The following is a 27,093-nucleotide window of genomic DNA, read 5'->3' as shown; positions in this document are numbered from 1 at the left end:
TTCAGAATTGGTGAAAGGCCACTGTCGTGTAGTTTGTTGGAAAGAACATCGACACAAACTGAATCAAAAGCTCCCTTAATATCCAAAAACACTGAGCCCATTTGCTGCTTTTGAGCAAAGGCAAGCTGAATTTCTGAAGCAAGCAACGCAAGACAGTCGTTCGTTCCTTTGCCTCTGCGGAAACCAAATTGTGTATCGGACAACATGCAATTCGATTCAACCCATTTGTCCAGTCGAAAGAGAATCATCTTCTCCAACAACTTCCGTAGGCAAGACAACATCGCGATTGGATGGTACGAATTATAATCTGACGCGGGTTTCCCGGGTTTTTGAACAGCTATCACCCTCACTTGTCTCCAATCCGGAACGATGTTGTTATCCAGGAACTGATTGAACAAGTTCAACAAGCGCCTCTTAGCGACGTCGGGGAGGTTTTTAAGCAAGTTGAACTTGATTCGATCCATTCCTGGAGCGGAATTGTTACATGAAAGAAGAGCAAGTAAGAATTCAACTATCGAAAACGGCCTATCCATGTCGTCCCTATCTTCGGAAACATCACGAATTATTCGCTCCACGGGTACGGAATCTGGACAAACTTTTTTTTGCGAACTTGAGGATCCATCGAGGGGAGTCTTCACGATCTTCGTTAACCGACGACGCGTTACACATTCTTCTTCCGACGTTCCAAAGAGTTCTCATTGAAGTCTCGCGTGACAAACCCTCGACGAACCGACGCCAGTAACCGCTTTTCTTCGCCTTGACCAAGTTCTTAAACTTGCTTTCAAGGGAAGTATACCGCTTAAAGTTTTCGACCGAACCGCGTTTCCGAAACTCTTTGAACGCCGCGGATTTCTCGCGATAGATTTCTGTACACTCGCTATCTCACCACGGATTGGGGGGTTTCCTGCGAACCGACGAACCTGGCACTGGTCGACGTTGTGCCTGAAGCGCGCTACTGATGATCAGCTCAGACAGAAACCGATACTCTTCTACCGATTGCTCACCGTCGATAATTGCCCTTGCGTACTTCTCCCAGTCAATGTGCTTGGTGATATCGTAGACGATGTCGATAGAAGGAGGTTGATGTGACCCATTGGAAATAGAAACAACAATCGGCAGATGATCACTACCATGGGGATCCTGGATAACCTTCCATCAGGGATAGTGAGCTCGAACAGATTGAGAGGTCTTATCGGCTGTTTCTAGGGCTGCCATCTTGAGCTGGAAGTGCCACTCGTGTAACTTCTCCGGTATTCAAAATTGCCATGTTGGAGTCGTCGCAGAGGTCATATATCAAAGTTGATTGGCTGTCATCGTACAGTTGTTAACTAAAAATTTAAAAACGTTCAATTTCGGTGTAATACTACGACAGTTCCAGTGTGGAACAGAAATCGTATCTTCGACCTCGATGGTTAAATTAGCCATCGAAAGATACGATTGTCGCAAGGAGGGGCATTTTAGAAGCCAACTGCTTCAAAAGAGGGGTCACACAAGGAAGAAGTCCTTTTACAATGTTTTTCACGGAATCTGAAGCATTGAAGATGCTGAGGATGATGTCTACGATGCCGGAGAGCGTAAACATTGCATTGGCGCACCCTGAGGTTGCTCCTGGTACTCCGAATGCTGTCTTTCCGGCTGAGAATTCGAAAAACATGGGACATCTGGGATTTTAGATGTTCCCGGGAGTGATGGAAACTCTCGTTTGTTCTGGATTTTGAATCCCGGAGGGGAACGTTTTGTGACTTTCTTACCACTCTTGAAATATGTCATGGTGGGTTGGGGGTCGCTGCTAGGTATTGCATTTTTCATTGAAAATTTTCCTTGCTTCGCTAAATAAGATGACTTTTTCTTCCAGTGAAAGCTTACGCGATACAGCAAATTGCCAGATTTCACACTAACACAGCAAGAAATCTGTCAACAATAACTTTAAACACATGCATTTTCAGCGAAATGCTCTATTTACATGACAACAATCCACTCCAACAGCTAACAGATGACCGCCGTCAAATATCAGGATTGCCAACTTTCCAGCGATGGCTATCATGTTTCTTTGTCGCCGAATCTGGCGCTGGGTCTTCGGCGCGGAAACCCAAAGGTGGGAATAAAACTTTGGGGTTTTGCGCGCAATAGATTCCGAGATTTTTTGGTGGGTCTCTGCAGCCTCATCCGTTTCCTCGTTTCACCCTTGATAACAAAGGAAACCCCGTCTCCGACCCCAGAGTCAGAGCCCTAATCATCGAGAGATAAAGACGAGTAGATGTTACGGGATTTAACGGTCTGGGCAGCTTTTTTCAGCATTTCGGCGTAGCAAAGGTAAATTTTCAATTAACAAGTACATTAACGACTCATGCAAAATATTTCGTTTTCAACATAAAATTTGATAGTTTTAAACGATTTATGTTAGGTACGATATTTGCCATACAAGTCACCCTCCAAAACTTGCATGCAGGTATTCTTACTAACATAAAATGCTTAAATCTATCAAATTTGATTTAGTAAAACAAAATATATTGCAGGAGTGACAAATTTACCTTTTGATTGCTTAAAAAAATATGTCTATGCTTAATGGCTTGCAATCAAAACAGCCCAAAGTTGATATTTTGCCCTAGAAAAAGAGGTATAGCTCAAAATTGTGAACTACTGGAGCAAATCTGAACCCGGATCTTTATTCAGTGGCCTAAAATCCGTCAGAGACAAATAAGTTTGCTTTTGAGACAAAAAAAATGTTGCGCTGTGTTATTGATGCAAATCCTGAGAAATTTACAGTTTTGATTCTACACGCAACCTGAGATTGGCAGATTCTAATACAATTGGGTATGAAACATATACAAATATTGTATTAGGGCCTTGCAAATACAAAAATTGGTAGGTGGCAGTATACCAAAAATTGTATTGGCTTCCTAGAATCTGGAAAAGGAAAATTTCGCATGTGTGCGTGTGCTCTGTCGCACTGGTTTCTCATTATTTGATCTATTTTTAGACTGATCATGGCAGCAGCGGCGGCATCAAATACCAATACATGTTTTAAAAGAAATACGGGCGGCGGCGGGAATCGAACCGAGACACTATCATGGTGATACACGGTATCCTGCGCTCTAACCAGCACGGCTATAACTGCACATGAATAGATAAGAGGCTGAAAGCCATCATCATCAACACAAACGTGGCTTGGTGATGGAAGTGATACAACCGCCACACTGCACAATGGGTCCAGAGCCGTATTTGCGAAGACAAAACTGTTTAAGCTTCAGCTTTAAGTTTTTAGACACATTGTATTGTGTTTTAGAAAGTTTATTTTCAATTGTTAACCCTATTCCCTATTATTGTTATGTTAGGGTGGTTCGTCTGGTTAAACTGATTAAAAAATCTGCTTTCTAATAATTTTATTTGCGATGCCATGATGGATGGTGATGGATCGTTTAATTAGAAATTCCACCAATAAACGGAAAATTTTAAATTTCATATATCTCAGGACTCTCACCACTTAGAAAGTTGGTGTCTTCGATAACGTTGTTAAGTGAGTCAAGGGCTTACAGTTAATGGTCCACTAGGCGGCGCTAGTTACACATTTGCAAAATCATTCAAATGATTGATATTTTTTCGTGAAGTAATCAACAAGCTGTAAGTTTGTTTTCTTTGAACGTATCTAAGTCAAGTCAAAGGTTTTTCAAAGAGCTATGTATTAGTCATAATTGTGCAATGTCGCATTTCATTCGGTTCACTTGATCCAGAGATATAGCAATTAAACGAAGAACATGTTCAAAGAAAACTAAATTACAGCTTTTTGATTGCTTTACGAAAAAAAACATTCATTTCCAAAATTTTGCAAATGTGTAACTTGCGCTTCCTTGTGGCAAAATTTCGAAACAAGTGGACCATTAACTGTAAGCCCTTGACCTACCAAACAACATTGTCAAAGACACCAACTTTGTAAGTGACCAGAATTCTGAGATATATTAAATTTAAAATTTGCTTGACCTCTAGCACCGCCTAGTGGTATATACAAAAGCATGCTAAGTTTTAAAAATTGCCTAAAACATTTTTAGCAAGTTGTATCCTTTTATAAAGTCCACCAAAACTATTCAAATTTTGATTACTTCTTCCTCAACGAGTTTGATTTAATTGGTGCAAATTTGGGCTTGATTGATTATTCAACTTTACACGAAATTAGAGCCCTTCTATCTATATCTAGTTTTTGACTTCCGTTTATCAAATTACTGTACCATAGGACTAAGCGAACCGAATTAAATTAAATTTTGAAAGTTTGTGACTAATGTATTGGTCTTCATGTATCGTTGGACTCGACTAAAATATGACCAAAGGCAAAAAAGTTTCAATTTATTGAAAACTTTTCGAAAAGTTCTAATGATTCGAATGTTTTATCCAAGGGCTGAAAGTCTCTTTAATAAAGACAAATCAATCAAATCAATCGAATGTTTTATTTTTGTAAATTTGCTATGACTTTGTAAAACATTCTGATATTGTATAGAGAATAATTAATCAGTAGATTTTTGGATAAGCCACACCTGATTGACCGTAATCATTTCACAATAATGAAAAAAAAAGAAATGACACAACTTGGCAGAAACATTTTTGTCTTCGTAAATACGACTCTAGACCCATTGTGCACTGAAAAGCCCGCATACAGCAGGTTGCTGTTTGCAAGTGGAAAATTCCATGTAGGGGAACAGAGCCCAAAATGCCAAGATGGGGTAAAATGGCCCAACTCATAAAATCATTCCTGAATGGGACTTGATCATTAGTATTGGTGAATGGTGTCAAGTTACGTTTGCATCGAACATTCTTCTAGAAGCTAGGCCACGAAACCCACGAAAAATCTTTTGATTTCCCAATGAAAACTGGCAACTTCCGGTTTTTCGTGCTTGCAATTAAGGTTTTCTGGTGATTTTATTACCAGCCAAGTGTTTCCAACGAGATTGAGGCACGCATGGAGACGCATGGTTGTTGATGTCTACGCTTTTCATGTTAGGGGTCATTCAAATATTACGACCATCGTTTTGCGGGGAGGGGGGTAACACTCCATTTATTGAGTATACGAAAAAGCGGGACAGAGGGGGGGAAAAGGAGTCGGAAATGCCCGAAAACTGATGGACGTAATTTTTGAATGTTTTCATGAAGTGGCATCTTACCCCACGGCAGAGTGTCGTTTTGCACCACTTCCGTTTTACGAATCAGTTTTTAAAGTCGCTAAAAATCGATGAAAATACAATAATTTAGTGAATATTTTTGCTTAAGTATCGAGCAAATATTGTCTAGTTGCTGTTACCACTTTGAAAGCCTAACAAATGAGACTAATTATCATTGAAAACGATGAAAGTTTGAAAAATGGCATTTTACCCCACTTGACCCTAAATAGACAATAGGACGCGAAGCTCAGCAGCGAAGCGAAAGTTATTTTTAGACGCAACCCGGTTCAACTTCTCGGGTTTGAATGGAGGTGTTTGTGTGTAGTGGTATGGAAGCTATGGAACCATGTAGCGCATCTTAATACAACGAATGGATTATGATTTATCACATTTTCTGTACGTTTTTAATACATAAATTGGTAGAAAAGGCATATCTCAATTTTTGGTAGCTTTTCTTGTTTTGCGTGTACTTTCTCCTTTGTCTCGTTTTGTTCATTATTCCTCTGCAATAGCGAAAAGAACCGAAACCATTCTCAACAAGTGCAGCCGCAGAGAGCACAGTGTTTGTTTTGATGCGACAGCAATAGAGCCGGACCAGTGAATCAAAATTCAACCATCGCGCAACAATAATGACAATGTCGCAACCTGTATTTGTTGCGACAATCCACCCAATGCGACATAATATTGTCCCAACTTGAAAATAATAGGATAACCATCGTACACCCCGAGTTTAGAGATTTTCCAGCCTTGCATTGCGATTTTTGAACGGTAACTTCGAGTAGGTAAACACTGCAACTCTGCTGAAGATCTATCATCAAACAGTTTCGACTTTGGGTTTGTAATAATTGATAATTCACGAGTTGAAAAGTACGCAACAAATTCAGCTTCGGTTTTGTCTGCAACAAAAATTTTCGAGATCATGTCATTATCTGTTACCTGTAGGGATAAAGAGTAATCGTCGCGCCTTCTTTGTTGCTTGTTTTGTGCTTCTTTTGTCTGACAATTCTCTTCACTGAGCCGGACAACAACGGCACTCAAATAGTTGACGACTGCCTGTTGTCGTCATCGTCGTCATCCTCCTCGCCGCTGTTGGTTGGTTGATATCTACCGTCTGGTGCTGAACTAGATTTTATTGTCCCTGTCCCGTTAGCAGAGAGGAATTTTTGAGTTATTTTAAAATTTTAATACGTGTTTCTTTCTTCGCCGTTTTTTTGTGTCGTTTGCAGACGTCAACATGGTAGCCGAACCGAAACCACATCAAACGGGCAGAAAGCGACAGAACAAATCCAAAACCGGAAATGATTGGTGAGTGAAGCGATATTTTTTTTTGGTGTTCGGTTGGACGACAGCTGTAATTGACCATTTTTTTCCTGTTCTATTTGCAGGGACTACTACTATGACAGGTAGGTGTCACTTGACTGTCTTAATTTTGATTTATTCTTTCTGGTCATTAAATGTACACTTGCGATCAAAAGTTTGGAGTATTTTCCAAGCCTGTGGTAAATTTCTTGGTCGAGGAAAAATAATGCACTGAACGGAATCGCTCACCGTTCGAGCTCCATACCTAGCATTAGACCTAGAAGGACGCAAATTGTTGGAAATATGGTAGGAAGAAGTAACTCCAAAATTTTGATCGAAATTGTATCGTCGCAGGAGTTTGCCACGACACAAATTGACGAAATTTAACATTTTTATCGCCTCCACCGACTAATTACCAAGGAACAACAAATGCATGCTATCAATGAGTTCGGCATTAAAACATCAACAACGGGTTTGTTTCACTATCAAATGAAAACATACCCGCAATATCGGAATGTTGGCATTTAAATGATTTTGACTTTAAATTCCCCGTACCTTGACATTCTCCCACAATGACTCGTTCAAAGCGATTCCTTTAATTAATAGTTTCGATACTGCCACGATAGGGCCCATAATAGCCGAAGCGGTAAACATGCCGGTATTCATCAAAACCTTGCTGAAGTTGTCTGGGTTCAATTCCCGATCGACGAAAGAACTTCTCGTTACTGGACATGGAGTATCTTCAAGCCTGCCACGCGATGCTCGCATGCAAAATGATCATTGGCAGAGAAAGCTCCCAGTTAATAACTGTTAAAGTGCTCATAGAACATTAAGCTGTGAGTCAGGCTGTATCACAGTTAGGACGTTACGCCACGAAGAAGAAGAAGTGCCACCATAATGTCGGTGGGTGTCACTCGCTTTCGGCCTAGTTGGCAATAGAACATTTTCGATTTCAGGGGGGGGGAGAAGTTATTCGTTTGTAGGTGACTTTTGCCACCGAACTCCAGTGTCATAAATTTTCCTCGGCAGACTGACTGGTTTGTTTCGGGCGTGAAGCTTCCAACTAAATAAGCGGATTAAATTTCAAACCGACCGCTATCATCGTAATTATGCTGATTTGGTCGTGTTGTACTAGGTCACTTACCGCCAACACGCAGGTGTTGCGAAATTGGAATGCAATATTTCATAGATGTGGTAGAAGCAATGAAATTGAAGCAACTATTGCGGTCACTATCGATGAAGCCTAGTAAAATGTTGGGGACAATACGACCCAGACAGGTCCGCTGTACGGGCACTACGCCATCGTGGTGCGCTAAGCGTAACATCATAGGAAGGTTAATGCTTTATTTGCACAGTAAGTTCAAATGGATTCAAAGCTATGAATCTCAGCATAAAATCACAGAAAATGGATATTACCACTTTTGTAAGCATAGTGGGCATCGCACAATAGTCAAGAAACCTTCAACAAGCTGGATGCTTAGCTGTTGCCAGTAGCCTGGGGCCTGTAGTATAATGAAAATTTTGCTAATAATATTAGTCTTGTAGCTTGTAATTTGTAATTTCCTGTTGCATAAAAATCCTACAAGTACAAGCTACAAGTCTAATATTACAAGTCAGTTGGACTAATAGGGTAAGTGTACCAATTATGGCTATAGTACCAATTCTTCGCCATAGTTAATTTTCACTCTTTAACGATGTAAATAAACAAGAAAAATTGTGTGAACAACAAATCACGTTCACAAAAGATAGTCGCACTCATTAAAACTCCACTCTTTCCTCAAATCATGGTAGAAATAAATCATTTTCTTTAAAATTTCGGCTTCCTTGCACCTTTTTTCGCCATAGTGTACCAGTTATGGCTAACCCCATAAGGAATGCATGCAAATAGTGCGAAAAGGAACCGAAGTTAAAAAATGTAACCATAACTGGTACAGGGTTCCTATCATTGGCACACGCTGTAATCAATACTAAAAGTAATTTTGGCTCCGTTTCTATATTTTTTCTGTAAAGTATGGAAACAAAGCTGTCTTTTAACTTATTGACGACATTCGTTGGTCTTCTCGTTATTTTCGTATAAAAAGCTTTCCTTATGTAGTGCCATAATTGGTACACGTACCCTATTATTAGTAGAATTTACAAGGGTCTGTTGCATAAACAAACTACAAGTATGAAATATTAACTTAGGGGGTTAGAAGCAAAGGGGTGTAAGTTACAAAAACCCACTTTCGAATAAATGAGGTTTAAAGTTTTTCACCAATTTTTCATCCCATACAAAATGTATGGAGTATCAAAATCGACCCAATTTTCTACGATTTATTGAATTTTTTCTAATCATCGTAAAAATAATCTTAAAAAAGGGTTCGATTTTTTCTTTCTCTATTCCGAAGTGAGCATTTCGACGGCGGCCCCAGCGTGTATCAGTGTTTGGTAGGATTTCGTCCGGGTGCCAGTACGCGCGCGTTTGCTTCGGTGGTTCGATTTTTTCTCTTTCTATTTTGTATTCCGTAGTGAGCATTTCGACGGCGGCGAGCGTGCGGTGGACGCGTCGTGGATCGAGTCGGTTCCGAATTTTTCGCTTCTAGCGCCGACGCTAGTTCCCAATACACTTTTAGTTGATAATAAATATTTTTTTTTTGCATCAAAAGAGTGAAAAGTATTAGTTCAGGCTCGCCGGTCGAAAAAATCCGGGCGCCGACAAGTGAGTCGCGTTCAGTGTATTTCTGTGTGGGATAGACTAAAGGTTTCTGCTCCCTAGTGGAATGGAGACGCGCGATAGAATTTTCTTTTTGGCTAGTTTTTGCGTCGAAAAGTGGTCGGTTGTTAACGGCGGTTTGTGTATATTGATCCATTGTCAAATCATATCACCAACCATAGGTGACTCCCGGACTGACAATGTACCTTACCCTACTAACAAAAAAATTCCTTCCTGAGACAAACGTGGAGATGCAGCGATTCGCGGTCTTTTTAACAACGTTTGTCTTACTAACATTCCCTCCCATCCTCGATGACCGTAAGGACGTGGCCGGCGCCGTTATTGACCCCAATCAAGTTGAGAGCTCTCGAACTGTGTACATTGAGAATAGTAAGCTAGTCCTAAGCCCTATTCATTGCTTCCTTGTGCAATTTCGATTGCTCTGGTCAATCACGGAGTAGCAACTACGAATTGTGCGGTCATCTATGCTCATGCTCATGCTCATGCTCATGCTCATCGTTAAAATAATCTTAAAAAAGTTTTTGAAAGCTTGAAATCAGAAGAATTTTTGTATATGCTCAGCTCAAAATCGACAAAATGGTCACTTACACCCTATTGATTCTGGGCCCCTCAACTATTACTTATACTCAGGGATGGGATCATTCATTTTCAAAGGATTACGTTCACTTGCTACTATCTCAGTTCAGATGCATGCTATCAAAAAACAATGTGCGGATGAAATTAACCTTGTAGTTTTGTCTGAAAGTTTGCCGAATGACATAAGGGTCGCACACGCATTCCAAAGTCGTGAGTGAGCTGTGAAAGTAACTCTCCACGCCGTGAATGTAAATTACATTCACGCCGTGGAGAATTGCGTTTCCTGCCTTCTGTTGACTTAATCATTGATGCTACGCTAGTACATTGTTCTAGGTAAAACAAAAATGAAAATATGTTCCATACATTGATTTTTGCTACGATGTTTCTGAAGCGAGTTAACAGCAAGTGAATGTAACTGATTGCAAATGCATGATCCCATCCTTGTTGTACTTGATTACAAGTCCCAAAGGTCTTGTAAAATAATCTACAAGTTAATTTAAATTGTTGCAGAAGTCATATTTAGTTCTAAATCAGGTATGTGTACCATTAGCAATCTCACGCTCCCATGTTCATCCTATTCGAAAACAAGCGATTTCGGCACCGATTAATACCGTTCTTTTTGTTTTCATGGGTGCTCACTTCTAACAAAAATACAAAAATAAGAAACAAAACAAACAACGCTTCAATTCTTTTTTTTGTAGGATAAAAATGGGAACCAGGGATGGTAACATAAGAATGAATTTTAAAAGGCTGAATGCACAAAAGGCTGAATACGAAAGGCTGAAATCAAGAAAGTGTAACATAAGGCTAAAATTACAAAAGGCTGAAAATCAAAATGGCTGAAAATACGAAAATGCATATATAAGTTATAGAAATTCTTCCTTTTCTTGGAGTAACGCCCGAACTGAGATTAAGCAAGCCTGCTTCTCAGCTTTGGCATATCGTGTAACAGGTACGAAGATACTCAATGCCAAAAGTAGTCAAGAAAATTTTCATAACCAAAAGTTCTTAATCCGAACGCGAATCGAACACGTAACCCTCAGCATGGACATTAGTGTCGAAACTGAGCTTAGTGAAGAGGCTAGTGACTAGGGGCAAGACACTATGAAATCCGGAGAAACTCTGGGGAATCCTGAGTAACTCTTTTTTTTCGAATCCATTCAGAAAGGTCTCTACGAAGCGGGAAATCGGGTAAAACTGCTCGACTTTTCACTGGTATCAGGCAACACTTTGAGAAAACCAGAGTGACCTAAGGCATCAAGAGGAATTCTGAGCAACACTTCGATAACAGAGTTACTCTCGCTGTATCTGTCTTACCCCAAGGCTAGTGGTGCATACCAACGAATACAAAAAGGAACTGATAAAATTCATATAGTTAATTTTTCTTTCTTTAGACATGAGTTATTCTTTCGAGTCAGGTTGTTTTGAAGATTGTTGTCATTACGATTATATCATATCAATATCATCAGAGATTTTCTCTTCTTTGAAATATATGCTTTTCTTTTGAAAAATGCTATCCTAGTAATGTAGGCATTTAATAATCCATAGCATTATGACCAGTCGTAAAACTTTCTGATTCAGAACATAGTAACTGAAGCATGTTCCCTCAAAATGGTTTAGGTTGGCCAACCATGAACTAAGGGACGGTCAATCGTCAAGCTCAAGCAAAACCAATGCGAGTGCAAAGGCTGAGTATTCGACCAATAAGCAAATTTTTAAATAGATCGTAAAATCAAAGAATGTATGTTATTATTCCCAATTGGATTGAATTACATATAATGAATGTATGTAATTATTCCCAAACGTCTGTTTATCTGAGTTGTTAGTGTTGGGGATAGTATTCAGGCGGGAGCGTTTGAAAAATATTCGAATCACTATTTCAGCCTTATGTTATTTCAGCCTTTTGATGCATTCAGCCTTTTGTAATTTCATCCTTTTGTATTTCAGCGTTTTTTTTTTTCAGCCTTTCGTATTTCAGCCTTTTGTACGTAACCCGGGAACCAACACCCTATATCGATTTACCATTTTGATTAACTTAAAAGCTTTTATTTATCTAACATGTCAACCTTAATTCTAGTTTTCGACGTTTAAGTTTAGCAATATGTATTCGAAACTCATTGAAAAATAATTGCCTTGATGTGCACGTAATTTTGTATATAAAAAATCATTTCTGCTGTGCCTCTCAAGTTCTCCGGAATTTCTACAATACCCATCTTTGATTGGTGGTTCTTGGTAAAGTTATGTATTATGGTCACTGCACCAAATCGAAGACGCGACTTTAAGTATACGTGAGGTTGCAAATGCGAAATAAATTTCTTAATTAAGGACTACAATATTCACTGATCCGAATCGAGTTGCGACATATTAAAGTAATTAAAAGCTCAATTTTCACATCCCAGGTTACTTCGGATTTTAACAAGAAGCATAATATCTGTTGCTAAATCTTTATCTATTGTTTGTCAACCAGTACTATTGAATCTTTGGAACATTTTATTAAAAATCTAGGTACTTGGTTCAGCATATTCACTAATGCTGTTCCATGTTTTGTGTGTTTGTATAATTGTCATTTGTATGTTTATTGTCTTTGACGCTTTGGTCACCTATTTGTTTCACAGGCGAATGAACCAGAAGGTTCAAATCTTCTGTAATAAAAAGAAACCTATTTGTCTATGAAAATCCCATAACAAAAACACTCGTAATAAACAATAGAAGTAAAATTTAGAAAAATGTGTTTATTTTTAATAATTGGAATACGTGGGAATACCATACTTTGTAAAAAAAATATTTCGTTAGAGCGGCCGAAAATGATCCAAACAGCACATGCTTTTCTTCATGTATCGTATATAGAGAATGCAAAACTTCGGAATTTTTGAAGTTATTTTTCATCGAACAAAATGCAGAATATAAACAAACAACAACAGCCATTTCAAATTAATAGTGAACTGTCGGATGAATTTTGACAGATTAATGAGCTTGAGCTTGATTGACCGCCCGTGGATGCTACTCCAGTATCGCCAGTCCAGCTATACTCACACAAGGAACCAATGAGATATCTACCGGCGACTAGCAGGCATCTTCAGTGTGTGAGCGTTGGTGATCTTCTATCTCTAGGCGACAATGGCGCCTGTCACGTCATTTTGCAGGTCAATGTGGGGAAGGGTAAGGAAGTGATGATTGCAATCGTTTGTATCCACATCTGACCGAATATACCTCCGCGTCAGCACAAATTCATGCGGATGTCGGAGTGTTGGTGGGACTTGGTTGGCAGAAGGTTCACACATTGGTGTGTGGATACCAGGATAAAGTGATAGATTTGTGTTTTTATTATTCTGAAGATGTGCGGCACAGTTCGCTTGATTTTATAACTTGTAGGCGTTATCTAATACGATTGAGACACTCCCTCGAATGGCCTTTTCATCCCGTTTCTGTTCTAGCGATGGCTATGAACATGTGAATATACATGAGTTGTATATGTAGAGAGCAGAGAGAAAGTATATAGAAAGATACAAAGTAGGAGAAAAGGGACGGGCCAGGGATTAAACTGCATATAAATCATAAGCGGTAGCCACTAGACCACCGAGCCCGTCAGTAATCTATAGCTCCAACAGTCCTTACAGTGGAGCATACACATATTTTCGTGATATGAATGGCATATCGTGAATGAAATATCACAAACTTCGGATGAATTTTGACAGATTAATGAACCAAAACAACGGGGTTGTTTCAAAAGGTTAAATACGAAAGGCTGAAATCAAGAAAGTGTAACATAAGGTTGAAATTACAAAAGGCTGATAATTGAAAAGGCTGAAAATACGAAAATGCATGTATAAGTTATAGCACTACTTCCTTTTCTTGGGGTAACGCCCAAACTGAGATCGAGCCTACTTCTCAGCTTTAGCATATCGTGTAACAGGTACAAAGATACTCAATGCCGAAGCGAATCAAGAAAATTTTTATAATTAAAAGTTCTTAGCCTGAACGCAAAGCGTACGCGTAACCCTCAGTATGGGCCCTAGTTTCGAAACTGAGATTTTAGTGAAAAGGCTAATGGTGCATACCAACGAGCACAAAAAAAAATGGTAATATTCATATCGTTAATTTATCCTTCATTAAACACGAGCTATTCTTTCGAGTCATGTTGTTTTGGAGATTGTTGTCACTACGGCTACTTAAATAATATCATCAGGGATTTTCCCTTCTTTAAGATATATGCTACTCTTTTGCAAAATATTGTCTTAGTAATGTAGGCGTTCAATAATTCATAGCATTATGGCCAGTCGTGAAACTTTCCGATTCAGAACATAGTAACTGAAGCATGTTCCCCCAAAAAGGCTTAGTTTGGACAACCATGAGCTCAAGCAAAACCAATGCGAGTGCCACGCCTGGGTAATCGATCAACAAGCAAATTTTCAAATAATCGTAACATCGTAAAATCAATGGATGTATGCAATTATGTATTCCCTATAGGAGTGATCTGTTTGTCTGAGTTGTTAGTGTTGGGGATAGTCTTTAGGCTGGTGCGTTTGAAAACTAGTCGAAAAACTATTTCAGCCTTCTGTTATTTCAGCCTTTCGTATTTCAGCCTTTTGTACGTAACCCAAAACAACTTGTATTATCATGGTCACTAATATTACAAGAGCTAATAATATTAGTGGAAAATCGAGCCTTTATGCAACACAAATAATTGGCACTTGTAATATTAGTAGATACTTGTAACTAGTAACTTGTAGCTAATATTATGTGCTCGATTATGCTACAGAGCCCTGGTGGTGTAGTCTGAGTACTGTTGTCCTTCTGACTTCAGTGGCGGTCCAGAGCAACGGTTTAGCAAAGATGTGCAACAACACCGCAATGTTTGTTAAACACCTCCCATTACCGATGTACCATATACTAGCCCCTCCGACTTTTGCTGGAATTAGAAAAAAAAACCCCTTTTTTGCTGCCATTTTTATGCAAGGGCCTGTCCTCAGCGACACCACGCTCACGCTGTGTACCACAAGCATGCTTTTTCATTGTGCGTGTACTCATCACATGACGCGACCGCTCCCGGGTTAATGTCGAAGCATAAATCAATGAGCTTTATTGATTTATCAATAGGTACAGATAAAATAACAGCTGTTATCCTTGAACCTTATTTAAGGGCGGACGGGACGGTCGAGAAAATATCCGCCATTGCTCTGTTGCTACTAAGATGGTGATCTCAGATTCTACTTCTTCTTCTTCTTCTTCTTGGCGTAACGTCCTCACTGGGACAAAGCCTGCTTCTCAGCTATCATTGTGTATGCTCACTTGCAGTGCACATGCTGATTGGTTTTCAGCATCTTCAGTGCGATAGGTCTCGAGATTACCATCTTCAAAATCGCGAGGCAAATTGTTAGAAAGAGAGGCAAGATAGGAAAAATAACACGGCGTCCCGTTTCACCTTAAGACCAATCCTAACACAAATCGCATGGTTTTAACAAGTGAATAATTACAATTCAATAAGTCGTTTAAACTCCGACCCAATCACAATACGGTAGAACAAAAATAACTCTTCAGCTTTCGTAGCAAACAAGCGCTCGCTCCGCCATGTCGTGGGGTAAGATCTCATAAATTTTAAAATCAACATTATTAAAAGATTACCTCGCAAAGATTTATGAGGTTATTTCATTTATTTATGAACACCCGTCGTTACCCCTCATCCTCGGGCCACATCGTCATCGGATTGGAAAAGCAGCTCCGCCGCCAAACGCGTGGATTTGCCGTTGTCGAAGGCTGAGACGCTTGTTGCTTCCCACTTTAACGGGTCGGATTCGGATTCGGATGGCGGTGACCGAGCGACGCGACGGCAAGCTTCAGCACGTTTTACACATAGATCCTCATCCAGCCAGCAGAAGGAAGTGAAATTGGCACAATCGAATCGCTATTGTTTCATAAATAATTGATTACTTATCTTTTCCGATTTCGCCCGGTTTTCAGGGGCGGAACAAAAGCGTCCCCTTTTACGCTGTGTGGTGGGTGTCGAGATTCGATTACGGTGCAGTAGCTCCCGCGATGACGCGGAATACCGTTAGACCGAATGCTGTTTGGCAGAAAAATAAATAACGAACTCAAATTATTATGCCACTGTTCTCTACATCAGTATAACCAGAAAAAACAGCTTATTATTAAAAGGACAACTTTTTGATAGAATATTGCAAGTTTCAGCATAATGAGCCCACATATTTAGAATCGTCTGTATTTATGGCAAACACCAATTTTGTAAAAATGTTCATTTTATTTATATATTTGGCACCGTACTCCAACCGGTAATCATTAGTATGTAGTTTATTTATTAACTACGTCTTCAGCATACGCTGTACAGACTGTGTAAACTAAGTCTAAACATTAGTGTACATTTCTTATACTAGTTTTTAATCTATCTCTGCTAACATTAAAATCGAAATCACTGACATTTAACAAATTGAAACACACTTCTAGGGGATGATTCTGACCAAACACGGTACGATGCCTACTGACTGAGAACAAGGAACTAGAACGGCTACGACGCACAGACACGAAGAAGCTATCTTGCTGTAGTAGATCACGACAGTCGATTCGATTGCATAAAATGTCGTAAGGGAACATTCTCCGAAGGAATACTCGGCGCACTTGTAAAGTTTGAAGCTTGATCAGTTCACATCGATGCCCGTAAGGGGGCAGCCTTAGTGGATCATCCCAAGGAGGCTGTTCGGGCCCGTATGAAGTTGATCATCAATATTAACTTCTTTTCTCGAACAGCCTAGCTGTGTGGTGTCGGTAGCGATTGTCTCAATTGGCTAAGAATAACACTACAGACCGCCTGTTCCGGTGGTAAGAGTCCACCAACAGGTGACCCCTAATTCATGGTGTGATGCGGCTTCATGCTTACCGTGCCTAGGAATGAATGGCTGGTGGGGTCTAATAAAAACCTAACCGCAAACGGAGCCTGTGGAATACCAGGGCGCCCTCCACAGTATGTTGCCCTTTCTGCGCTAACCGTAGCAATGGTGCAGTAGACCTTGTGTTTCTCGGAGACAATCGGCTGCCCTTCTTTAGTCTTACTTGAGGCTAAATAAGGGCGGGATTATGAAGATGTTGTTAATTAGTTTGAGTTTTCACCTACATGGTTTCGCATTATGCGATTTACACAGTGTATTCTGTGTATCCTCGCCTTTGGCGTTTTCCAATCGATACCGATCTGGTTTTGTTGCTGCTGTTCTTTGTTGTGCTGTTGTTGCGAAGAGTTTAATCTTGCCTAGTTTGGGTAGTGGCTGAAGTGAAGTCAGTTTGAGTGAAGTCAGTCGGTTAAATAAAATCCTTGGGAAATCTAAGGATTTCCGAGCGAACGAATTTCGTTTGCCAAATGGCGATCTGACTTCCTCTGATGAGGAGGTTCTGGAATGCTTATTTAGCACACACTTCCCTGGATGTGTGGATATTACATCTTCGGATGAACCTGACGTCTTTTCTTGTAGTTACGATTCCCTGGCTTCGGCTCGGAGTATTGTAACTATATAATCGATTAAGTGGGCACTTAATAGCTTTGCTCCTTTCAAATCTCCTAGGGCAGATGGGATTTATCCTATTTTGCTTCAGAAGGGATTTGATCATTTCAAACTTGTTTTGAAAAAAAAAAAATACTTGTTTGCAGTTTTGCTACAGGGTATATTCCCAAATCCTGGCGGGATATTACTGTGAAGTTTATTCTGAAAGTGGGTCGTGCGTCGTATGAAGAAGCAAAGAGTTTCAGACCTATCAGTTTAACCTCTTTTCTTCTGAAATGCTTAGAACGCATTGTGGATCATCACATCCGTGATGTTCATCTGGCCAACGTGTCTCTTCATGTGAACCAACATGCCTACCAATCTGGTAAGTCCACTGTGACTCTTTTACACAAGGTTGTTTACGATATCGAGAAAGCATTAGCCCAAAAGCAATCTTGTTTGGGTGTTTTCTTAGATATCGAGGATGCCTTCGACAATGTGCCTTTCGATGCCATATTAGAAGCCGCACGGAGTCATGGTATATCTCCAATGATTTCCAATTGGATTCATCAAATGCTCAAAAATGGATATCTCTTCTCGACATTGCGTCTAGCAGGGATTAGGAAATTGAGTGTTTGTGGATGCCCTCAAGGGGGAGTCTTGCCACCGCTTTTGTGTAATCTCATAGCAGATAAGCTATTGAGGCAACTCAATAGTAGCGGTTTTCCTACTTATGGTTTTGCCGACGGCTATCTAGCATTGTTAGTTGGTATGTGTATCACCACCCTTTTGACCTGATGCAAAGCGCCCTTCAGGTAGTTGAGGGTTGGTGTCGCCAATATGGCCTTTTGGTTAATCAGAGTAAAACATCTATTGTTCTTTTTACGGATAGGCGAAACCGTAATGGCGTTCGACCTTTGCGTCTCTTTGATTCTGAAATCAATTTGACTGAACAGGTAAAGTACGTTGGAGCCATTCTTGATTCCAAGCATTCCTGGACACCTCACATTGAGTTCAGAATCAAGAAAGCTTGTATGGTTTTCGGGCAATGCCGGCGAACCTTTGGTACAACTTGGGGTCTAAAACCCAAGTACATCAAATGGATCTACACAACTGTTGTTCGGCCAATATTGGCTTATGGATGTCTTGTGTGGTGGCAAAAGGGCGAAGTGAGAACTGTCCAAACAAAGTTGGGCCATCTCCAAAGGACGTGCTTAATGGCGATGTCTAGAGCGTTCTCTTCAACTCCCACGGCAGCGCTCGAAGTTCTCTTTGACGTTGCTCCACTACACATTCATCTCAAACAAGAAGCACTTTCTTGCACTTCCCGTCTACGGGTACTCGGTCTACTAGAGGACCTAGAGGATACTCCTGTGTGAACCGTACATCAACACACACCTCGTTGTTTCCACTTTTGGTGAATTGGGACAAAATTATCCTTGCTCCTAGTGATCTCACAATTGCTTGTAATTTTCCATATAGGACATTTTTTACGATATTCCCTTCCCGGGAAGAGTGGACATCTGGATATCTGGAAAGAAGTATTTCAGACGGCATCGTATGTTACACTGGTGGCTCCCTTCTCGAAGGTCGAGCAGGTGTTTATTCTCATGAGCTAAGGCTGTATCAGTCTTACTCACTTGGTAGACACTGCACCGTTTTTCAGGCCGAAATCTTTGCTCATATGTGCGGAGTGCAATCAGCACTTCAGCAGCACGTAATGGGCAAAGTAATATACTTCTGTTCAGATAGCCAGGCTACTATTGAAGCACTTGCTTCGGCCAACTCCAGGTCGAAGATAGTTATCGCTTGTCGAACTCAAATCGAAGAGCTGAATTCAGCAAACGCTGTTCACCTTGTATGGGTACTAGTATGGGACAAACATCAAATTCTCGCTCTAGTCGACTTTTTAGATCCCATTTAGGCCCCATATGAACTGTACAAAATTTCAGCGCAATCGGTGAAACTATAATTTAGCGCAAGCAAGCGGTTCAAAGTTTGCATAGGATTTACAACGGGAAAAGTTACACTTTCAAACAAAAAATCCCAGAGGTCGCCCCTTGTCCCCTTAATTCAAATCAATCAATGTATCTTGTAGAAAAGTCATTTACGAAACTTTCCTTCGAAAACCGCAAAACGATTGGATGCTTGTGGAAAAAGTTATAGATTCATAACCGATTTGTTATCGAACGAACGGCTTTTTGTTTTGTTTTATTAGTAGCACTGTAGCTGTTGCCTTCACGGAGAAACTGAAAAACTCAAAATTAGGTACTTTTAAACTCAATTTTGAGTTCTTTCTCATCTCCCTTTTCATGCGCTCTTTCTGTTGTTGTCAGAGAGTGAAGAGAGAAACAGCCCAACTTTTGCAGTTCCGTGCGTCAAGCCAACACTGAGTTTCTAGCACAGTACTCAAATTTGGGTGAATACAACCTAGTCAAAATTTCGGTTGGGTGGAAAAAACTTAAAATTAGGTATTTTTTTCACATGGAAGCAAGCGGGAACAACCCAACAAAAACATCGATTCCATCAACTCAAAATTGGCTTGACGCACGCAACCCCGAAGTTGGGTGGAAAGAACTCACTTTTGGGTTGTTTCGTCTCTCCGCGTTGGCTGCTGCTGTTTCTGGGGGTGGTTACACGGAACCGCCAAACTACCCAAAATTGAGTTCTTTTGACGCAATCCCATAGTTCGGCCCAATAAGCCAAATTTGAATAAATCGATTAAACTCACACTAGGTAAATTGCCTTCACCTCCAGCAAAAACATTTACTTAAGAGTAGGTAAATTCAACCTAAGACTGCCCCTCATTCAACCCAAATTTGAGTAAACCTGTATTTACCCAAAATTGGCTTATTGGGCTCAAGGACCCCCGTTGGGTAGATGCATCTCTGTTTGTTTTTGACAACATCGGTGAGGGAAAGAGGGAAAACAACCTAATTTTGGGTAACTAGTTTATTCGATATACTCAGCTTTGAGTAAAATCGACCCAAAAATTAGGTAGTTTGATTTCTCCGTGTATGCCAACTCGCCACTTCAAGCAACAACGGCAGCAGCAGTGCTGCTGATAAAACAAAACAAAAAGCCCTTCGTTGGATCACTAATCGGTAATAAATCAATAACTTTTTCCACAAGCATCCAATCGTTTTGCGGTCTTCGAAGGAAAGTTTCGTAAATGATTTTTCTACAAGAAGCTTTGCTCGATTTGAATTAAGGGGACAAGGGGCGACCTATGGAATTTTTGGTTCGAAAGTGTAACTTTTCCCATAGTAAATCCTATGCAAACTTTGAACCACTTGCGCTAAACTTAGTTTCACCGATTGCGCTGAAATTTTGTACAGTTCATAGGGTAGTGGAGGTATTTTGGACCGGGCAGGTATTTTGGCCCACCTAGGGAGTTTTATGATATTTATCACATAATCTCTACTAAATCTTGGTAAATTTTTATTGGAACACGAAAAGTATACAACTATGTGATGACCATTATTTTGGATGTCAGTTGAATATACTGTTCAGTATAAAAAATAGAGAAAATGTTTTCACTTCCAATGAAACGCACGGAAAAGCTCCAAAAACAAAGAAGGTGACAAATATGTAGTCGGCTTCGAAGAGGTGTTAAATTTTACAAATAAATATTTATTTCATGGGAATGTAGTAAGGACCTTGTAATAACTCAAAATAAACTGTTCTTAACCTCGGTGGAGCGATAATATTTATTAAAATGGTGGTTTGAGGTATGGCCAAAATATGTTCAACATAATCAGATGTGGACATATTTTGGACCACCTGTCAGATTCATCTCTCCAGTTCCTTCTAAAGGGAGAAAAAATTCATGCCAATATAATGTACTCTGAAAACAGATACATAGAATAAGTTGGGACCTCCCGTGATATGGGTTGTTATACGTTTATTTTACTATAAGGGTGTTGTGGGTTTGATTTGTTCTAACAACTTTTCGCCAAGTTAAAAATTTCGATTCGATTTGTGTCCGAACAACTTTTCGACAAGTTGAAATTTTCAGGTGTTTAGTCATCCAGTTTATAAAACTTGTCCTTCTCGGAAATTAGTTAATGACTGAGACAATGTGCTATCTAATGTATGTTTGACAAATTACGTATCATTCAAATTACTTTATTTTTGATGGCCAAAATACCTCCCTTACCCTATGGGGCCTAAATGGGATCTAAAAAGTCGACTGGAGCGAGGATTTATGTTTTTCATACAAGCGTGTCCCACACTAATGGGTACCTGGCCATTCTTCCATCGCTGGAAATGAATTGGCTGATGAGTTAGCTCGCACTGGAGCATCACATGACTACAGGGTACTTTTCCTATTTCCCTACCTGTCCTTATCCCCATCCCTATCCTTATGTCCTTCCTTTTCCCCGGGTAGATGATGAAATATGCTATTATTTTGGCGATGGCACAAAAGTCCCAAATGGAGGATAACGTGCCTCTGGAGCCGACCTTCTGATACCTGATACCTGAGTTCACATCGATGCTCGTAAGGGGGCAGCCTCAGTGGATCATCCCAAGGAAGTCTTCGTAAGGCAAATGGCACAAAACAATGCTGCACTCTCTCAATACGTGCTATATGCGTGTTATGGTATGGTGTCCATATTTGAACTGCATATTCAAGAAGACTACGAACAAGAGAGCAATAAACAGTCTTCAATGCGTACACGTCACGGAACTCAGACGCGTTCCGGCGAACGAAGCCCAATACCGCAAAGGCATTGGCAATAGTCATAGTGCTCGTTGAAATCCAGCTTACTATCTAACCATCGTCACTTCCAGGTCATGAATGAAAGAGACCTATTCGAAGTCGTTTGCTGTGTAGCGAAAGTTGAGTTGTCTCCGAGATTTATTAAAGCTTATTACTTTACACTTCGACGCGTTCATCTCCATACCGTTCAAAACACCAGTCTTGTATAGCTTCAATGATGTCTTGTTGCAGGACGGCACAATCAAGAGTAGAGCTGATGATACGGTCGATTTTTAGATCTTTTAGTCTGCGTACAGGAGGTGCTGTGAATTTAGTTTTTGGCTCAGGTCGTTAATAAAAATAATGAAGATAAGGGGACCAAGGTGGCTCCCTTGCGGCACGCCAGATGGAGTCCCAAAAGAGGCGGACTTAGGAAATCCCAATTTTACGTAAGCGAAACGTTCATGCAAGTATGAACCTAGCCACTTCATCAACCTGTTTGTAAAACCAAGTCGCTCGAGTTTCTTCAACGTTAGTTCGTGGGGGACTTCATCAAAATCTTTGGCAAAATGTACGTGGATACCATCCACCTGGCAGCGTTTTTCCATGCTCGATTTCAGCGCACTTGCATATACCATGAGATTTATAGTAGTGGACCTGTTCTTTACAAACCCATGTTGACACTGCGATATTGAAGGTTTGGCAGCTATGTACATTCTCTCATGCACACATAAGAGAAAATCGAACTTTGTGTCAGCCTAACCATGATTCATTCAATCAGTTAAGAAAAAGGCAAACGTGAATCAATACTATAAAGATGAAAGTCAATTTCAGAGGTATTTTCATTACAACCCAGCTACGCTAATGCTGAGTACAAAAAGCGAGATTTTTTCAACGTGTTGTACAAAATACAACAGTGCGATCGCTCGAGGGTTAAATAAAACTGTTTGGGCAAAACATAATGATGTTTTCAGCTTTCGACAACGCCTTTTAACAATTATCTCTACAACAATGCACAGTGGTAAAAAATCTGTATAAAACGCGAATATATTCAATATCTTTGGGCATAGTGGCTGGATTTGAATGAATTTTTGACACAAACTGTAAGAATTATGTCAGATAAGGAGGGTATTATTCGCCGCACGATGCTGTGTATTGAGCTCGTGTATTGAGCTCGTGTATTGACCTGTTTTGCCCCACTCTCTTTCTATCTTACCGTTTTGAGAAAATACTCATCTATTTCCGACTGGAGGGTATAATAAATGACTTATTTAGCTCGTATTTGTATAAAACCTTCCATAGTATCGGCAATTTGAAATTGGGCCGTTCCACTCTGGTCCCCGGGTGGAGATCAGGGGGAATGACACTTCCTTTTCTAACCGAAAAATCCGCATATATCTGTCCCTAACCGTCGCTAACCGCTGCTAACCGAGCAGCAGTAAGACGCGGTTAACGACGGTTAGCAACGGATAAATGCGGATTTTTCCGGTTAGCAAATGAGATGTCGCTCCCCTTGGCGGAGATGCATGTGAAAGAAATAAGGGATATCGGAACTATTTGAAGATATTTCAATTTTTAAGGCCGTGCGGTGAGCCAAATCAGCTCCATTCGATACTACGGAAGTTTTTACACGACCACGAATTGAATAAATCATTTATTTTGAACTCCAGGATTTTTCCAAAAAGGTGAAAAAGAGAGAGAGTGGGGTAAAATGGACCCGATACACTGATTTCCTGCATTGTGTAGCGAATGGCACCCTCCTTATCTGAAACTGTAGCGGTTTTTACAGTTTGTGTCAAAAATTCATTCAAACCCATCCACTCCGAGCAGAGAAATTATTCGCGTATTATACCTATTTTTACCATTGCGCAATGTTTTGACTTTGACCGAAGATTCGTACTGTAGGATCCCATGCTGTAAATCCTACCTACAACGCGCTGTGGCTTGATGGTTCGTGTTGTAATTTGTTTGTTTATACCTGGCTCAGGTTTATACATTTGAGTGGGGAAGCGTTATCCGGGTGACCCAATGGATCAACCGGGAGCAAAAGGAATCGCACCGCCACGCCGGAAGGTCACGTCTTTTTCCAGGCTAGAATGTACGAGGGAGGGTAGGAAGCGGAAAAGCGCAGAAAAGCAGTGGAAAATATTTGATGGAAAATGAAAACAAAAAAAAGCGTAGCGTAAATAATGGAAACGATTTTGTGCGTTCATTAGATTTATCCGATGAAAAATACACCGATCCGTGGTGGCTACTGTTTTCGGCAGTTCGGAACGGAAGTGGGCGGATGAAAGGAACAGGAGAAACGAACGGAAAAATATACGGGAAAATAAATCACTTTAATGAAATTGAATTAAATTGAGTGCAATGGCAGGGCAGTTTTCAGCACACGGGTGATGGCGAATCACTGTTGAGAGGGCACAATGTATGGCAGGTCACAAGGATCAAGTGGGAAGTTTCTGAACTGTGGTGAGGAGGCATAAAGATTAACCTTTCAAATCTTGTTGCCGCAGTGGATCTGACGATGTGGAAAACAGGAAAATGTTCATTATTTTTGCAGTCCATTAGCCGTTAAGAAGGAAAGTTTTGACGGTTTCATAATCCTGTGTTGGGAAACTTCAAGATTTATTAAAAAGTTACTGAAATTGCTTTCTCTAGGTAATAAGAATTTTGTTCCAATACCAGTATGTTTTTGGACAGTTTCTGACGGATGAATAATTTATAGATGCATAAATCTTCATAAAGATGTACATGTACAATTTTATGATATTTTCGTTAGTTTTGATAGTATTGATCAAAAATATTGTTTAACAAGGAATGATTGTATTCTAGAGAATAATTCTGTCATTGAAGTATAACATTAATATTCTCTGATTAATTATAGAGTTATTACTGTTAGTCCAAAACTTTTGGATCCCAATCTTATTTTTATGAATTCAAAGGGGTTTTTTTACATATGCACTAGATAGGGTCTGTTCTAAAATTGAATACTTGACTCGTTAATATTCAACACATTTTTCCGATACAATCACCCGAACACAAATGACAATCAATAAAGGACGAACATTCCCAAATTTCAATTTGTCCGCGACTGTTTCATCTCGTGAGCTCAATGCAACCGCTGTGGCTTAGACCGGAAGCCTTCCTCCTTGTTGGTAGGTACCGCAAAATGCCCTTAGGGGAAAATAAACACAAACACCAACATCAACCACGAGGGGCATGCCAAGCCGGATGGCAATCACGCGCATCATTAAAATTCAAATTAGACAACAATCCAGTCCGTCCTTCGGATCCCCCACTGTAGAAACAATATGTTTTTCGAGGGGTAGCTCCAAAGTGCTTGCTCTGCCAAGTGCTATGAGGGTTTGTCATTTTTTTTTCTCTTTGCTCATTATCTAAACACAAACCATCACTCGCCCATTCGCCAGCCAGTTGCCGCCGGAATTGACATTTTCAACATTTCTGATGTTGTTGGTGGGTGGTTGTAAGTAAGCCACACCACGGTGCGTGGTGCTACAGGCCGTAAGCGTTGACGACGGTCTGATAATGTAGGAAAAACAAAATTAGGGAAGGAAATCCAAGCGTAAAAAGGCGATAGAAGAAAATAACAATAATCAAAAATTATGGTATGCTCGCGGAAGAAAAAATAAAGACCAACTGTCAAATGGATCGATCAAAGAGACCACAATGTAGCAAGAAAAGATCGCAGAAAAAAAATATGGAAAGGGCCAGTGCCGGATTTAGGCTTCGGGGGGCCCGGGGCAAACCATATGAAGTGGGCCCCCAAAAACAAGATTTTGAGTATGTAAAACGTACATTAACTTTTTCTTTTCAATATTGTTTATTATTCGTTTTTTGCTGTTTTTTTGCGGTTTGGAAAGAAACTATGTATGTCACTCAACTGTTTTGTTCATACGAATGATGAATGTTTCATTTATTTTTCAACGTTTTATGATGGAATATTAAAAACCTTCAGTTGCAATTCTCCAAAATATCGACCGATGATTCAAAAAAATAAAAAAAAACAAGCATTCTAATATTTATGCTAAAATGTCAAGATTCCGCATACAGGCTTACAAGGTAAATGTAATCTTATTCCAATCGTACGTATATTTTAAACTTTCATCTGAATTTAAGGACAAACTTGTTAGAATCCCAAAATGGCCGCCACAATGGCCGACTTTGGCACCAACTCACGATTTCGGCACAAACCTCTTCGTAAACAAAACCAGCGCACCTGAGATTCTCATTTTATGCTTATTGCAAGTGAGCAAGAAAAGAATAATAAAATGCATTGTCGTTTCAAGCATGCTTTTTGAGAATTGTGCATCTAAAGTTTTGAAGCATTGTTGAAGCGGGATTTTAAGACGTTTGTCCTTAAAAGATTTATGAAAATTTTACAAATTAGCGTTTAGTTCGAATTGCAAAATTCTACGAGTGAACAAAGTCAGGATTGTAGGGGGTAACTGTAGCAATAACACTGTAAAAAACATTGTTCTGAGATGTTTTTAAAAACTAGTTTTCCAAAACTGCCCCAAATTCCTTGAACATCTCCAGGAATCGTTATTTCTAGACCAACATTTGAAAAGGGCGTAACAGCCATTTTGAATTTCTGCTTCTCCCGTCCCTCCTAGGTTTACCCCCCATTATTCATGAATTCTTTTACCAGTAACAGATAGATCTGACTCCCCTCTATCTGTTAACGGGAAAAGTTTGCATAAAAATATTGAAATACGCCCAGGAGGGACGGAACAAGTGAGATTTTGCAATGGTTGTTCCGCCCTTTTCAAATGTTAGTCTAGATTTACTCTTTCTCTTGATAACATCTGTCCTCAACGAACTAATGCAGATGGGTACTAAGCAGTTATTTGATAGATATGCTTTTTTGTTGTAATGTTAAGTCCTAAAACAGTTTTTCAATTGAATTCAACAAGAACTGCATGGGGTTTTATAGAAACTCGCGTAGAACAAAATTAAAAAAAAAATACTTCATTTTACCTGATTATTGAATACTGTTATACCTATCTAGATATGAGTTTGCTGAAACCAAGCATTAAAACCGATCCCTCCCTTGAATTGCTTAGCAATTAAAATAGTGTTTTTTTTTTAACTTAATCGAAAGAGCAACATAAAATACGAAACTAAGGTTTTTGATGTGAAGATATCAAAAAT

At 39.9% G+C, this 27,093-nt stretch overlaps 1 protein-coding gene across 2 annotated transcripts in view; it reads left to right on the top strand.

Moving 5' to 3' along the window:
- LOC109622194 (uncharacterized) overlaps positions 1 to 27,093 on the top strand; it is a 302,271-nt gene that overhangs the window by 180,686 nt on the left and 94,492 nt on the right. For both annotated transcript variants that reach the window (XM_062852346.1, XM_062852347.1), the window contains 2 exons: positions 6,374 to 6,452; positions 6,533 to 6,550. In XM_062852346.1, the coding sequence (XP_062708330.1) occupies positions 6,374 to 6,452; positions 6,533 to 6,550 (97 nt within the window). The remainder of the gene's footprint in view (positions 1 to 6,373; positions 6,453 to 6,532; positions 6,551 to 27,093) is intronic.

The sequence above is a fragment of the Aedes albopictus genome, chromosome 2, assembly GCF_035046485.1.
Source record: "Aedes albopictus strain Foshan chromosome 2, AalbF5, whole genome shotgun sequence".
NCBI classification, from domain to species: domain Eukaryota; kingdom Metazoa; phylum Arthropoda; class Insecta; order Diptera; family Culicidae; genus Aedes; species Aedes albopictus.
The sequence above is the reverse complement of the archived record's forward strand: the minus strand, read 5'-3'. Positions and strand labels throughout refer to the sequence as shown.